Source organism: Alosa sapidissima, chromosome 24 (genome assembly GCF_018492685.1).
Source record: "Alosa sapidissima isolate fAloSap1 chromosome 24, fAloSap1.pri, whole genome shotgun sequence".
Classification (NCBI taxonomy): Eukaryota; Metazoa; Chordata; class Actinopteri; order Clupeiformes; family Clupeidae; genus Alosa; species Alosa sapidissima.
In genome coordinates, this window is record NC_055980.1 from 26,436,843 (window position 1) to 26,451,038 (window position 14,196).

Genomic DNA, 14,196 nt, shown 5'->3' on the forward strand with positions numbered 1-14,196 from the left:
ATCACTGTTTTTTTTAAGTGGCCAATAGCGTAAACAATGCATAAGTCTCCTTCACTGACTCTGCTTTGGCAGCAATCAGTAAACGCACTCTGCGGCAGTAGCACTAGTACTCTCTCACATACTTGCTCTCACTCGACCCACACACTAAAAGCAGCCACACCACCTTTACAGTCTCTACAGTCTAGGGTGATGGGTGATCATGTTTTTTGTGAGAGAGTGCAAAATAGTCTAGTTAATAATTTGTTGGATGATTTGCGATAATATAATAGTCTAGTTAATAATTTGTTGGATGATTTGCGATAATAAAATAGTCTAGTTAATAATTTGTTGGATGATTTGCGATAATAAAATAGTCTAGTTAATAATTTGTTTAATTAAGATGTGGAGACAGTGCCAGTGTGGAGGCTTTTAGACAAAATTGTTTATTTATTTTTCTTTTGAAATATCCTGCTAGTTTATATTTTATTTGATATTCATTATTATTTATATTTACTTTAGGCTTATTGTAACAACCATGAAACATGTTCCAATTCATCGCAATTTTATGGTAGTTATTTTGTGGTAGAAATATCAATATCGGTACTCGTTATCAGCAAGTACACAAATGTAATGGTATCGGTTCATGCCTAAGAATGGGTTTTCTGAACAGTCAGTGCATTCAATGTTACTGTAACCTAATGACATTTATTCTGTTTATGTGTTGCATGTAAAGGAACCCGTATGTCTTAATAATGAGCATATGAGTCAAATAATCTCTACTGTCTGCCAGCCCCCTGCAAACCATCTCTCCATGTATGCCAGTGTGTGTTAGTGTACAAACTCCCTGCATGTTCACATTACATTACAGTATGAGCCTTTTCACATTACATTACTTTAATCATTTTAAATTAATTCATATGCATTCTGAATCTAGCAGGGCTAATGTAGGAATATTGTGATGATACTTTGTTAACAACAGAGGTGTATTTGTGATTCTGTCATTGATCCAGATGGACACCAGAGGAGGCAGAGGTCCATGAGAAATTCCGATCTACATTGAAGAGCACGTTTCAGCATCTGGTTGAGGGAATACCTAATCAGGGAGAATCCAGACTCCTCCAAGAGATCTACACATATCTCTACATCACAGAGGGAGGAGGAGGGGTCAATGATGAACATGAGGTCAGACAGATAGAGAGAGCATCCTGGAGAGAAGCAGCACGAGGCAGACCAATCGAATGCAGTAACATCTTTAAACCCTTATTGGACGATGAACAATCTGATGAGTCTGATGATACATCTGATGAATGTGATGAAGCGTCTGATAAATCTGATCACAGACAACACAAACCCATCAGAACAGTGCTGACAAAGGGAGTGGCTGGCATTGGGAAAACAGTCTCTGTGCAGAAGTTCATCCTGGACTGGACTGAAGGAGAAACCAATCAGGATGTCCACTTCATATTTCCTCTTCCTTTCCGAGAACTGAACCTGATGAAGAACAAGAAACTCAGTCTGGTGGAGCTTATTCAACACTTTTTCCCAGAAATTAGAGATTCAAAAATCTTCACCAGCTCAAAGCACAGAATCATGTTCATCTTTGATGGTCTGGATGAGTGTCGACTTCCTCTAGATTTCCATTCAAAGCAGAGTTGTTGTGATGTGACAGAGCCAGCCTCAGTGGACGTGCTGCTGACAAACCTCATCAAGAAGAATCTGCTTCCCTCTGCTCTCCTCTGGATCACCACTCGACCAGCAGCAGCCAGTCAGATCCCTCCTGAGTGTGTGGACCAGGTGACAGAAATAAGGGGATTCAATGACCCACAGAAAGAGGAGTACTTTAGGAAGAGAGTCAGTGATGAAAACCTCGCCAACAGAACCATCACACACCTAAAGTCATCCAGGAGCCTCTACATCATGTGCCACATTCCGGTCTTCTGCTGGATTTCAGCCACTGTGGTAGAGAGAACATCATTTGAATCAGAAAACATAGAAATGCCAAGAACTCTCACTCAAATGTACACTCACTTCCTGATCATTCAGACAAGCATAAAAAATACCAAGTACACAGAGAGAAAAGAGACAGATGAAGAGATAATTTTCAAACTGGGGAAACTGGCTTTCCAACAGCTGGAGGAAGGCAATCTGATCTTCTATGAGGAAGACCTGAGAGAATGTGCCATTGATGTCACAGAAGCATCAGTGTACTCAGGAGTGTGTACTCAGGTCTTCAGAGAGGAGTCTGGGCTGTACCAGGGCAAGATGTTCAGCTTTGTGCATCTGAGCATCCAAGAGTTTCTTGCAGCTTTATATGTGTTCCTCTGTTTCAGAAATATAGAGAGAAGCATGACTGACCAACAGCAAACCTCTCAGCTCTCTGCCCTATTCAGAGCTGCAACACTGCATGACCTACACAAGACTGCAGTGGACCTGGCCTTACAGAGTGAGAATGGACACCTGGACCTTTTCCTCCGCTTCCTTTTGGGCCTCTCACTGGAGTCCAATCAGAATCTCTTAATGCACCTACTGTCGCAGACAAGAAGTCAACCACAGAGCTCAGAGCAAACAGTCCAGTATATCAAACAGAAGATCAGAGATCAAAGTAATTCAGGCAGAAGGATCAACCTGTTCTACTGTCTGAATGAACTGAATCACCATTCTGTAGTGGAGAAGATTGACAGGAGCTCAGGAACTCTGTTTGTAGACACACTCATACCAGGAGAGTGGGAGACTAGGAGATTTACATTTAAGATTCCAGAGGAGCAGCTGGATGAGTTTGACCTGCAGAAGTACATAAAGACACCAGAGACTGATCAGACTGAACTCCTCAGTCCAGATGAAGTTCTTCAGAGGCTGGTTCCAGTGGTCACATCAGCACTGTAAGTAAACCTGTAATCTGGGACATTGTGTGTGCAGGACACCCTATGATCAGGGCCACCACAATGACAATATCCTGTCATCCCAAATGCCACTCTAGTAATGAGCTTAGAGCTAATTTTTAGTTTAAATTTAGTTTTGCTTCTGATGTTTGGTGTTGAGATTTGCAACAGTAAAGATAATGCAAGTGTCAAAATCTAGTAGATTCTTAAACCCATGAAATAGAGGGAGAGCAGATAGCTAACAAACGTTCAGAAAAAGTCCTGTTGGCAAATTTGAGGAAAAGTCGGTGAAGGGGCTATTTCACACAATTTGAGGGTGCTGAATTCAAATATTTTGTTTACCAAGCTCAATTTGAGTTTTAAGCTTGCTAATTAGCATAATTAGCATAATTCACATACTTTTTGGTTTTGCCATCGGATATCATAGGAATTGCAAAAATAAGGCATTAATATACTCTTTATGTATCAGATACAGTATGTTGTAGGACAGGACAGGAATTACCCCAATGAACCTCAAGTAGCAAATGAAAATAAGCTAAAATTAAAATATAAATAGAAATAATAGCTAAAATTCAGTATGACGTTTAGAAGCAAAATAGATTCCTTGATAATAAATTGATAGAATAGTAGGTGACTGCTCATTTTTCTGTAGAAATTACTTTGTCTATTAATATAACTATTATGAACAGTTGTCAGTCTTTACAGAGGATTTACACTGTATTTTATTTTTTTACTGTAAAGGCAACTGTGCTTGCCTAGTTAAAAGCCATGCAAAAAAAATGGAAGAGTGTGCATGTTTGTTGTTTGCTGAAGAGTGCTATGGAGATTGCATTATTTGCAAAAAATTTAGACAAGATATCCTTTATAGTGCAACAAAAAGAAACATTCTCTAGTGCATCATTACTGCATATGATGCTGAATGGGAAGTGAACTTAGGACAAATCCTCAGCTATGAACTGATTAATGTCCCTGTGCTGTAGCTATTGCAGATAGCGATGGTTATTTGTGAAGTGATAAGTCTATCCTCACTCAAGTGATGTCTAGCAATGTGGAATGTCCAGTAGTGATCACTGCAAAAACTGCTCATTCAACACTGGTAATAGATACTCAAGATCTAGTTATGTCTTTAGGACACCCATCTGACTGCAGCACATTTAAGAAGTATGCAGGAAAGTTTGTATGAAACGTTTGTATTGTTATTTGGTATTTGTTATGTGGTAGCAAATTATGTTGACTATCAAAGAAATAGACCTAATGTAGGAATGCACACAGATATTGCAACAGATACGCTCAGGCCAATCCAAACTTTTCTCATCTGTTGTTCCTCATTGGTGGAACACACTGCCAGTTCCTACAACGGCAGGGTCATCCCTCTCCATTTTCAAAAAACTCCTGAAGACCCAGCTCTTTAGAGAACATCTCTCGTAGCACTACTTACAACTAGTCTTGCTGATCCTAGCACTTACCACCCGTCTTGAACTGACACTCAACTGTTTAAAAACCTCACTGATGCACTTATTCTTACTGTACTCTACCGTTTTTAAATTGTCCTAAAATTGTTGAGAGAATTGCTTTAAAACTTAACTGTTACCATGTTGTTAGTCGCTTTGGTTAAAAATGCGTCAGCCAAATGTAATGTAATGTAATAATGGTGTAGGTCTATCTAATTAAGACCCAAAGAGTGGTTGAAATGTACTTATTAAATTACACTGGGAGCAAAGAAGACTATCTTCACTTTTTTCCCTTTGCAACTGTCAAAGAAATCCCATAAACACAGGAAGGCCTAGGGTATCCTACCTAAAGATTAGGTTCTTCTGCATAGCATTAAGTGATTTGCATGCAATACTTTGAACACTGACCTTGATCTAGCCTACTTTGGCTATTTAAAGGTAATTTATTGCCAAAACATCACACAATATAAATGAGCTATAACAAACAATAAAGGTCTTAATCACACACAAACTACTATTTTACTGACTACAAAAATAATAATTATGTAGGAAGTTTAGAAGTTTAAAACCGAGAATTGACCAAAAGTGCACCAAATTCAACACAAATGACTCAATACATGGAGGAGGCCTGCATCCTTTCTTTTCCAGATATTTTAGGATTTGGATATCGTTTCAGTATCGAGTATATCAAGATATTTATGGCAGGTATTGTATGGAAGTCATAATTTTGGTATCGTGACAACACTATGACAGAGCCACTCTGTTTTCTAGATCAATGGCATATTAGAAGAGCACATTATCAAGCTCTAGTATGGAGGCAAGCACACATACCAAATCCAGTGTTACTAGAAGTAAAATGTTTTTTACTCGTCGGTTGTTGATGACGGTAGATGCAGTTCTGCATTAGGCTTATTCCCGCTATCTAAGTTCATATGTACTGTAGGATATATTCTGAGTTGAAGGTTATCTGTGCAACTTGTTATTGTGATGAAATGCATTAAACACCACGAGTGACTCACTATGTTAGCAATAAAAATATGGTTGTATTTTGATTAGAATTTCCGAGTTTATCGGAAATAACTGTAATCATGTTCCCATTACATATGTTAATAAACTATATTATGCTCAAACATGTAATTAGAGAACACTTTAATTTGTTTTTAGTGATTACTTTTGAAATCAACCCAATTTAGGGAAAAATAAGCAAAAATAATTGCTATTCTGTGTTAAAATGCTGATTATGCGGCTTAGAACTCAGAATTGAGCTTGGTAAACAAACTATTCAGAATCAGCACCCTCAAATTAGGTAAGAAGAGTGGTTTACCAACTTTTCCTCAAATTTGCCGTCAGAAGTTATCTTCTGCGAAGCTGCTCTCCCTCTAAAACAGTGAGGTGAGAAAGCAGATTTTATTCAGTGGTTTTGTTCTCCATTAAGCTACAGTCTGATCTCCACTCTCCAAAGATTTTATTCGATTTCAATTTATTGTGCTTATAGAGCGCCAAAACATTACACATGTATCATGGCGCTTTACAGAATGTAGGCAATCAGAGAAAAAGAAAAGGAAGAAAGAAAGAAGGAAGGCCCATGGGTAACAGGGGCGAGGAAAAACTCCCTAGAATGATTTTATCACATCATCAGTAGTATCACCAACAAAAAATCAATACAGGAAAGCTTGCATTTCTGTGGCTTTTTCTTAGTGAACATGTACATCACTAGGGCTGGATGATTTGCGATAATATCGCGATGTGATCAAACCCAATTTTATAACCGCAAATACTGCGATTGCACTCTGATCACGGATTGGCAACTGCGTGTGCAATATGCGACATCACCAAAGCCCATACCAGCGTGACTATAGTTGCCTTCTTCAAAGTGCAGTAGAGGGAGCTACTTTTGTTGAAAATGAATCTCTTCATTACCTTTTGCTAGATTATTATCCCTGGTTCCTAGTTCCTTTCTCTTACTCCCCTGTGCTGCTACTCTCACTGGTAACGTGGTTAACTTCTCCAGCTGACTATTCTCAACTGTTTAGGCTACACAGCCATTCACTGCAACTTTCGCTGAAAACTTAATCTACAGTATCCAACTGATTATTGGCTGTAGAGTACAGTGATAAGAGAATGCAACTGCCATATCTGAAGGGGTTGGTGGTGCAAATATTTAATGTCACAGTTCCAATTAATTAATAGTAGACTAATATTATCTGTGAGTAGTTGACTAGTTGTGGTCTAACATTATCTTACCAAATAAGGTTCTTACATGCATGTTGCTATTTGCTGGTAGCGTTGCCTGTTTAAAGAGTTTTAACTCTGTGATTGATTTTGTAATGATAAGAACAAAGTTGTTCATTTACATGCATAAGTATTGAACTTCATTTGCACTGCAGTGTTGATGATACTTTAGTGAACACTGAGCTGAACGGTCATTCGACCGTGTTGCAAGATTGTTTTGACTCATAATGTGCACGGAGGGGAAGGAGGGTGTGTGTGTGTGTGTGTGTGTGTGTGTGTGTGTGAGAAAACGAGACAAGTAGGCCTACCCTGGCTGTATCAGTTTTCTGACGCTGCATGTAGGTTAACTAATATAAGAAGACCACGTGACATACTGTAGTAATGAAATAGAAACATAATGTGGCGGTCACATAAAGGGGCACAGATTTTATTTGAGGGGGCACTTGTTTTCAAGGCTGGAAGTTCAACAATTATACTAGCCTTTTGTGATTAAAATAATAATATGTTTTTCATATCAATTTAAGTATCACCTAATGTCATCATAACAAGGGCCTGGCTTCCAGGAAAGAACATTTATGTTTAAGAAGACACAAAGGGGCTTCGGCACTCAGGAGACTTCAGATAGTTCCTTATTCAGGTGCTCTTCTGTGATGGGTCAAGTGAGAATCCAAGAAAGAAATTGCAGATGCACTCTGAGGTTGAAAAATTATTCAGGGCATATTGGCCTTCATCAGGGCATATGGCCGTAGCACATAGGCCCATGTGCTTTTTACCAGTTCTTGTCATGTTAAATTAATTTCAATTTCAATGTAATTGTGCTTATAGAGCGCCAAAACATTACAAATGTATTATAGCGCTTTACAGAGTGTAGACAATCAGAGAAGAGAAATAAAATAAAAGAAAAGAAAAGAAGGCCCATGGGTAACAGGACAGTACGGTCTGTATACATGACAAATGCATAAGTTAGTCAGGTGTAGAGAATAGAACATGGTGTTTAAAGCCACCTGAGGTGAAAGTTACAAGAGGTGGGATGGTTACATATCCAGTATGATAATGCAATAATCCTAATTTAGTGTCAGAAAGTTCAAATAGTCCAGCGTTGGAATTGTCCAGGGGAAAAGGAGTTGTCAAAGGGCATGTGGTGGGTCGGCAGTACGGGCCAGGAATCCGGGCAGAGTTGTCATAGGCAGGTGATTGGTCGCTAGGCTGTACAGGCCAGGAATCCAGGTAGGGGGACAGTAGTAGGCGATGATAGGGCAGTCATAGGGGTGGGACTTCAGGTGAGATGGGTGAGAAGAAGGCCAAGCACACAGATGGCTGATGACAGGTGATGATATACCTCACATGTGAGCTAAGGGGGAAGAAAGAGAGATGTAGAGTGGGTTAGTTTTACTGAAAATCAAAATGGTTAATGTCAGTAAGTAATCAGTGGTACTATATATTGTTACAGTATATCATAGTGAGAATAGGCAAGAGAGGGAGAGTTGAGAGAGAGAGAGAAGGGGAGAGATGAGAGGGGGGGGGGTTGTACGGCGTGGCACATGAGAAGTCCATGACAGCACTATGCTATAGCAGCATAACTAAGGCATGGTGAGGGGTAGTCGACACCAGCGCAGGTATGGTCAGTCACCACCAAATTAAAGGCTTTTTAAATAATGTTGCAACATTAGAGTGCCTCTGCCATTTCTTTTTCAGTTTATGTTTAATTTAGGGATTTCTGGATATTCATCTATGTTTTACTACAGCTGAGTACACCACAGGGTGGCAACAACTCGAGATAGGAATCATGGCGGGATGTACCATCTCCCCACTTGCTTTTACAATGGCAATGGAGGTCATCATTAGGGCCTCAAAATGAGTAGTGTGTGGGGAGAAGTTGCAGGGAGGGCCACGCCTCCCCCCGATTAGGGCTTTCATGGACTACATGACAACCTTGACGTCAACCGTTCCATGCACCAACAGGTTGCTGGATAAGTTAAATAGTAATCTGCAATGGGCCAGAATGAAGGTGAAGCCAAGTAAGTCTAGGAGTCTCTCAATTGTTAAAGGGAAGGTAACAGATAAGAAGTTTGCTATAAATAAAGAGGTGATTCCCACAGTTCTGGAGAAACCAGTGAAGAGTCTGTGAAGGTGGTATGATGCAAGCCTCAGTGATAATCACAGGTTGAATACTTGAGACAGGGCACTAGGCAAGGTATTGCAAAAATTGACAAGTTAGGGCTGCCAGGTAAGCTCAAGCTGTGGTGTCTGCAGTTTGGTTTGTTGCCTCGGCTAATGTGGCCATTGACAGTTTATGAAGTTCCTCTCTCAAAGGTAGAGGAAGGTAGGTTGGAAAAACTTAAGCAGTGTAGCCTTGTATGGGAAGGGTATTGTAGAGTTGCCAATATCTAGTCTGACAGAGGAATTTAAGTGTGCTAAGGTTAGATTGGAAATGACTCTTACTCAGTCCAAGGACCCAGTGGTGAGGAGAGTTGCATCCACGGTTAGTGCAGAGAGGAAGTGGAACCCAGAACAGGCAGTTAAGCAAGCTCAGTCAGCATTGAGGCATAGGGATAATGGGCCATGTGCAGCATGGGCAGTGGCACTATTCAACACACACACCACACACACACTCTCTACTTTTGTGTGTATTTATGTGTGTATTTGAATGATGATGATGGAATGCAGTCTGGAGGAAACAGTGTGTGTGTGTGTGTGTATGTGTGTGTGTGTGTGTGGGGGGGCACAGTGATGAGTGAGTGGGGTACACAATACTACAGTATGTGTGTGTGTGTGTGTGGGGGGGGGGGGGGGGGGGGGGGGGGGCACTTTTGATTGTTGAAGTATGGTGTGTATGTGCATATTTCAATGCAGTATGGAGGAAACTGTGTGTGTGTGTGTGTATGGAACTCTTTAATTGTTCAACTATGGTGTGTACAGTATATGTGTATGTCAGTGACTCCCTGTGATGAGTGAATAATTATGAATTACAGTGTGTGTGTGTGTGTGTGTGTGTGTGTGTGTGTGTGAGAGTAGAGAGAGAGGGGGGAAGATAATGTTGAATGTGTTGTGTGTTGACTGAATGAAAAGTGGAATGCTGTGTTGGAGGACAGAGTGTGTGTTTGTGTGTCAGTGGCCATGCGGTGTGTTTTTGTGTGTGTGTGTTTGCGTCTCTGTGTGTTTATCTCACATTATGTGTCTTTGTGTGTGTGTGTGTGTGTGTGTGTGTGTGTGTGTGTGTGTGTGTGTACGCTACAACACCCCAACACCACTGACTGCTGACTTTCTCCTTTCTGGCTCCCTGTAAAGTGTGTTTGTGTGTGTGTGTGTGTGTGTGTGTGTGTGTGCACTACAACACCCTGACCCTGACACCACTGACTGCTGACTCTCTCCTGTCGTTTCTGGCGCTCACTCTCCATGCCCATCTCATTTCCTCTTCTTTGTTGAGGCTTCACTGAGGCAATAACTGTGTGTGTGTGTGTGTGTGTGTGTGTGTGTGTGTGTGTTGTATAGTTAGAGGTACAGTATGTGAGTGTAATAATCAGATATGTCATCATGTGTCATGTTTCTCCAGGCTGAGTGATTGTTTCCTCACAGAGAAGAGCTGTGCTGTGATAGCATCAGCTGCCAGATCAAACTCCTGCAGTTTGAAGGAGCTGAACCTGAGTCACAATGAGCTTCATGATGCAGGAGTTCAGCATCTCTCAGAGCTCCTCAAGAATCCCCACTGCAAACTGGAGACACTAGTGTGAGTCTGAACACACAACAACAGATCTGTGTGTGTGGGGAGAACCCAGTGATGAGTGAGAGCTTGTGTGTGTTATAACCCTTGATATCTGTGTTTTTGTCTTTGTGTGTTTACCTCACATTATGTTTGTGTGTGTGTGTGTGTGTGTGTGTGTGTACATGTGTACACTACAACACCCCGAAACCACTGACTGCTGACTCTCCTGTCTGGCTCCCTGTAAAGTGAGTGTGTGTGTGTGTGTGTGTGTGTGTGTGTGTGTGTGTGTGTGTGTGCACTCCAACACCCTGACTCCACTGAGTGCTGACTCTCTCCTGTCTGTCCCGTTTCTGGCGCTCACTCTCCACGCACGCCTCGTCTCCTCTTCTTTAGAGGCTTCATTGAGATCTTAATACTGTGTGTGTGTCTGTATGAGTGTGTGTGTTTGTGTGTGAGTGTTGTATATTTAGAGGTACAGTATGTAAGTGTAATAATCAAATATGTCATCATGTGTTATGTTTCTCCAGGCTGCAGTATTGTTCCCTCACAGAGAAGAGTTGTGCTGTGATAGCATCAGCTGCCAGATCAAACTCCTGCAGTTTGAAGGAGCTGAACCTGAGTCACAATGAGCTTCATGATGCAGGAGTTCAGCATCTCTCAGAGCTCCTCAAGAATCCCCACTGCAAACTGGAGACACTAGTGTGAGTCTGAACACACAACAACAGATCTGTGTGTGTGGGGAGAACCCAGTGATGAGTGAGTGCTTGTGTGTGTCATTACCCTTGATGTGTGTGTGTGTGTGTGTGTTTCTGTGAGCAGAGAGTTAGAGGGAAAGACTATGTTGAATGTGTTGTGTGTTGACTAAATGAAAAATGTGTGTTTGTGTGTGTTTGTATGTATGCATTACAATGTGTGTGTGCGTGTGTCTGTGTGTGTGTGTACGCTACTGACTGCTGACCCTCTCCTGTCTGTCCCGTCTTTGGCGCTCACTCTCCACACGCCTCGTCTCCTCTTCTTTGCTGAGGCTTCATTGAGATCTTAACAGTGTGTGTGTGTGTGTGTGTGTTGTATATTTAGAGGTACAGTATGTGAGTGTAGTAATCAGATATGTCATCATGTGTTATGTTTCTCCAGGCTGCAGTATTGTTCCCTCACAGAGAAGAGCTGTGCTGTGATAGCGTCAGCTGCCAGATCAAACTCCTGCAGTTTGAAGGAGCTGAACCTGAGTCACAATGAGCTTCATGATGCAGGAGTTCAGCATCTCTCAGAGCTCCTCAAGAATCCCCACTGCAAACTGGAGAAACTACAGTGAGTCTGAACACACAACAACAGATCTGTGTGTGGGGAAAACCCAGTGATGAGTGAGTGCTTGTGTGTGTTATAACCCTTGATATCTGTGTTTTTGTCTTTGTGTGTTTACCTCACATTATGTTTGTGTGTGTGTGTGTGTGTGTGTGTGTGTACATGTGGAAAGCTGAGAGAACATGGAGAAAAACTAAGTTACAGGTTCACCGTGCCATTCTAAAAGAAAAAATTGCAAATTATAATAGAGCTATTCGGAATGAGAGGAGGAACCACTTCTCTAAGGTAATTGCTGAAAACAGTGGAAACTCTAGGGTGTTGTTCTCTACCATTGATAGGCTATTGCATCAAACACCTTTTGATACACTCAGTCAGGCATCCTCTCTAAGATGCGAAGAATTTGCAGACTTCTTCAAAAACAAAGTCATTTCTATAAGGGAGGCTATTGGTAACACAAGTAATATGTTTGATAGTACACCCAAAAACAGCCCCCCAAAATTAAGGTCCTTTAGCACTATTACTCAATCTGAGCTTGGTAAAATTATAACTCAAACCGGCTCCTCAACATGTGTTTTAGATCCAATCCCTACTACATTCCTCAAAAAAGTATATGATGGCTTAGCTCCCTTTTTTCTCAAGGTAATAAATACCTCATTAGAAACAGGTATATTTCCAACTGCTTTTAAAACCGCTGTTGTGAAACCTTTACTTAAAAAGTCAAATCTTGACCATACCAATCTGAGCAACTACAGGCCTATATCAAATCTATCGTTTTTGAGCAAAGTACTTGAAAAAGTTGTTTGTAATCAGTTAAATACCTTCCTCAATGAAAACAGTATCCTTGAAAAATTCCAATCAGGTTTTAGATCAAATCACAGCACAGAAACGGCTCTAGTAAAAATAGTCAATGATCTCAGACTAGCTACCGACTCAAACAAAGTCTCAATCCTTATTCTTCTGGATTTGAGTGCGGCATTTGACACCATTGATCATAGCATCCTAATTCACCGCCTTGCGAAGTGGGTGGGTCTCTCTGATAATGCTCTAAACTGGTTTCAAACCTACATTACTGGCAGAGATTTTTATATCAGTCTAGGAGATCATGTATCTGAAAAACATGACTTGCCTTTTGGTGTGGCCCAGGGGAGCTGCCTTGGTCCCCTGCTATTTTCTCTATATATGCTTCCATTGGGAAACGTCATAAGTCAGCATAATGTAAACTTCCACAGCTACGCAGATGATACCCAATTGTATCTTTCTGTGGAGCCAACTAACCCAGATGGCCTTTGCTCCCTCACTGCATGCCTAACCTCCATTAATCAGTGGATGAGCAAAAACTTTTTGAAACTAAATGATGACAAAACAGAGGTACTTCTGGTTGGACCAAAACTAAAGCGAGATATTATTCTTAGTAATCTGGGGAACTTGGCACACCAGGTCAAACCAAAAGTAACAAGCCTCGGTGTCATCTTAGATGCAGAGTTAAGTTTTAAGCCCCATATCAGTAAAGTTACTCAGACAGCCTATTTTCACTTGAGAAACATTGCCAAAGTGCGGCCCTTTTTAACTCAACAAGATGCAGAAAAACTAATTCATGCCTTTATCACTAGCAGGTTAGACTACTGCAATGCACTTTTCACTGGTCTTCCCAAAAAACATCTAAAGAAACTGGCACTCATACAGAACTCTGCGGCTAGACTTTTAACTAAGACTAAGAAGAGAGAACACATCACCCCTGTGTTGGCTGAACTGCACTGGCTCCCTATTTCCTATAGAATTGATTTTAAGGTTATGTTAATTACTTACAAAGCTCTGAATGGCATAGCACCTTCATATATCTCTGAGCTTTTAATATCTTATCAACCACAAAGGAAACTTAGATCATCCAATTCTAATCTTTTAATCGTACCCAAAGTGCTCCACAAACAAAGTGGAGAAGCTGCGTTTATCCATTATGCCCCCAAACTATGGAACACCCTGCCTCTGTACATCAAGCAGGCGAGTTCAGTAAATATTTTTAAAAAAGATCTGAAAACATACCTGTACAGGAAAGCTTTTAGTTAACTCATCTTATCCTGTAGACTACATTTTCAGATTATTCTACATCTGCTACTATTGGAGGGTGCAGCCAGCCAGAAGCAGATGGGCTCCCCCTATTAAGTCAGGTTCTGCTCAAGGTTTCTTCCTGGAATATGGGAGTTTTTCCTTGCCACAGTTGCCATATGGTGTGCTTGTGGGGGGTAAAGGGTTAAGGCTGCCAGTCTTAAGACGTCATTTTCTATATTTTTGATATGTTGCTGAGTATATCATAAACAGCAAAGAAAAGTGATTGATAATGACTGACTGACTATTATTGTGTTACATGCTTCAAATGTAAAGCACTTTGAGCTGCATTCTGTGTATGAAAGGTGCTATACAAATAAAGCTTTATTATTATTATTATTATTATTATTATTATGTGTACACTACAACACCCCGAAACCACTGACTGCTGACTCTCCTGTCTGGCTCCCTGTAAAGTGAGTGTGTGTGTGTGTGTGTGTGTGTGTGTGTGTGTGTGTGTGTGTGTGTGTGTGTGTGTGTGTGAGTGTGTGTGTGTGTGTGTGCACTCCAACACCCTGACTCCACTGACTGCTGACTCTCTCCTGTC

At 41.0% G+C, this 14,196-nt stretch overlaps 2 protein-coding genes across 14 annotated transcripts in view; one reads left to right on the forward strand and one right to left on the reverse strand.

Annotated features, from left to right (window-relative positions):
- The window catches only part of LOC121700216, a 1,725,899-nt gene that overhangs the window by 540,144 nt on the left and 1,171,559 nt on the right, over window positions 1-14,196 (reverse strand).
- LOC121700217 (NACHT, LRR and PYD domains-containing protein 3-like) overlaps window positions 1-14,196 on the forward strand; it is an 80,047-nt gene that overhangs the window by 57,135 nt on the left and 8,716 nt on the right. For 9 of the 13 annotated variants that reach the window (XM_042083033.1, XM_042083034.1, XM_042083029.1 and 6 more), the window contains 4 exons: window positions 990-2,858; window positions 10,095-10,268; window positions 10,772-10,945; window positions 11,379-11,552. In XM_042083033.1, coding sequence (XP_041938967.1) covers window positions 990-2,858; window positions 10,095-10,268; window positions 10,772-10,945; window positions 11,379-11,552 — 2,391 coding nt within the window. The remainder of the gene's footprint in view (window positions 1-989; window positions 2,859-10,094; window positions 10,269-10,771; window positions 10,946-11,378; window positions 11,553-14,196) is intronic. The other 4 variants (XM_042083026.1, XM_042083027.1, XM_042083036.1 and 1 more) reach the window with 2 other exon arrangements.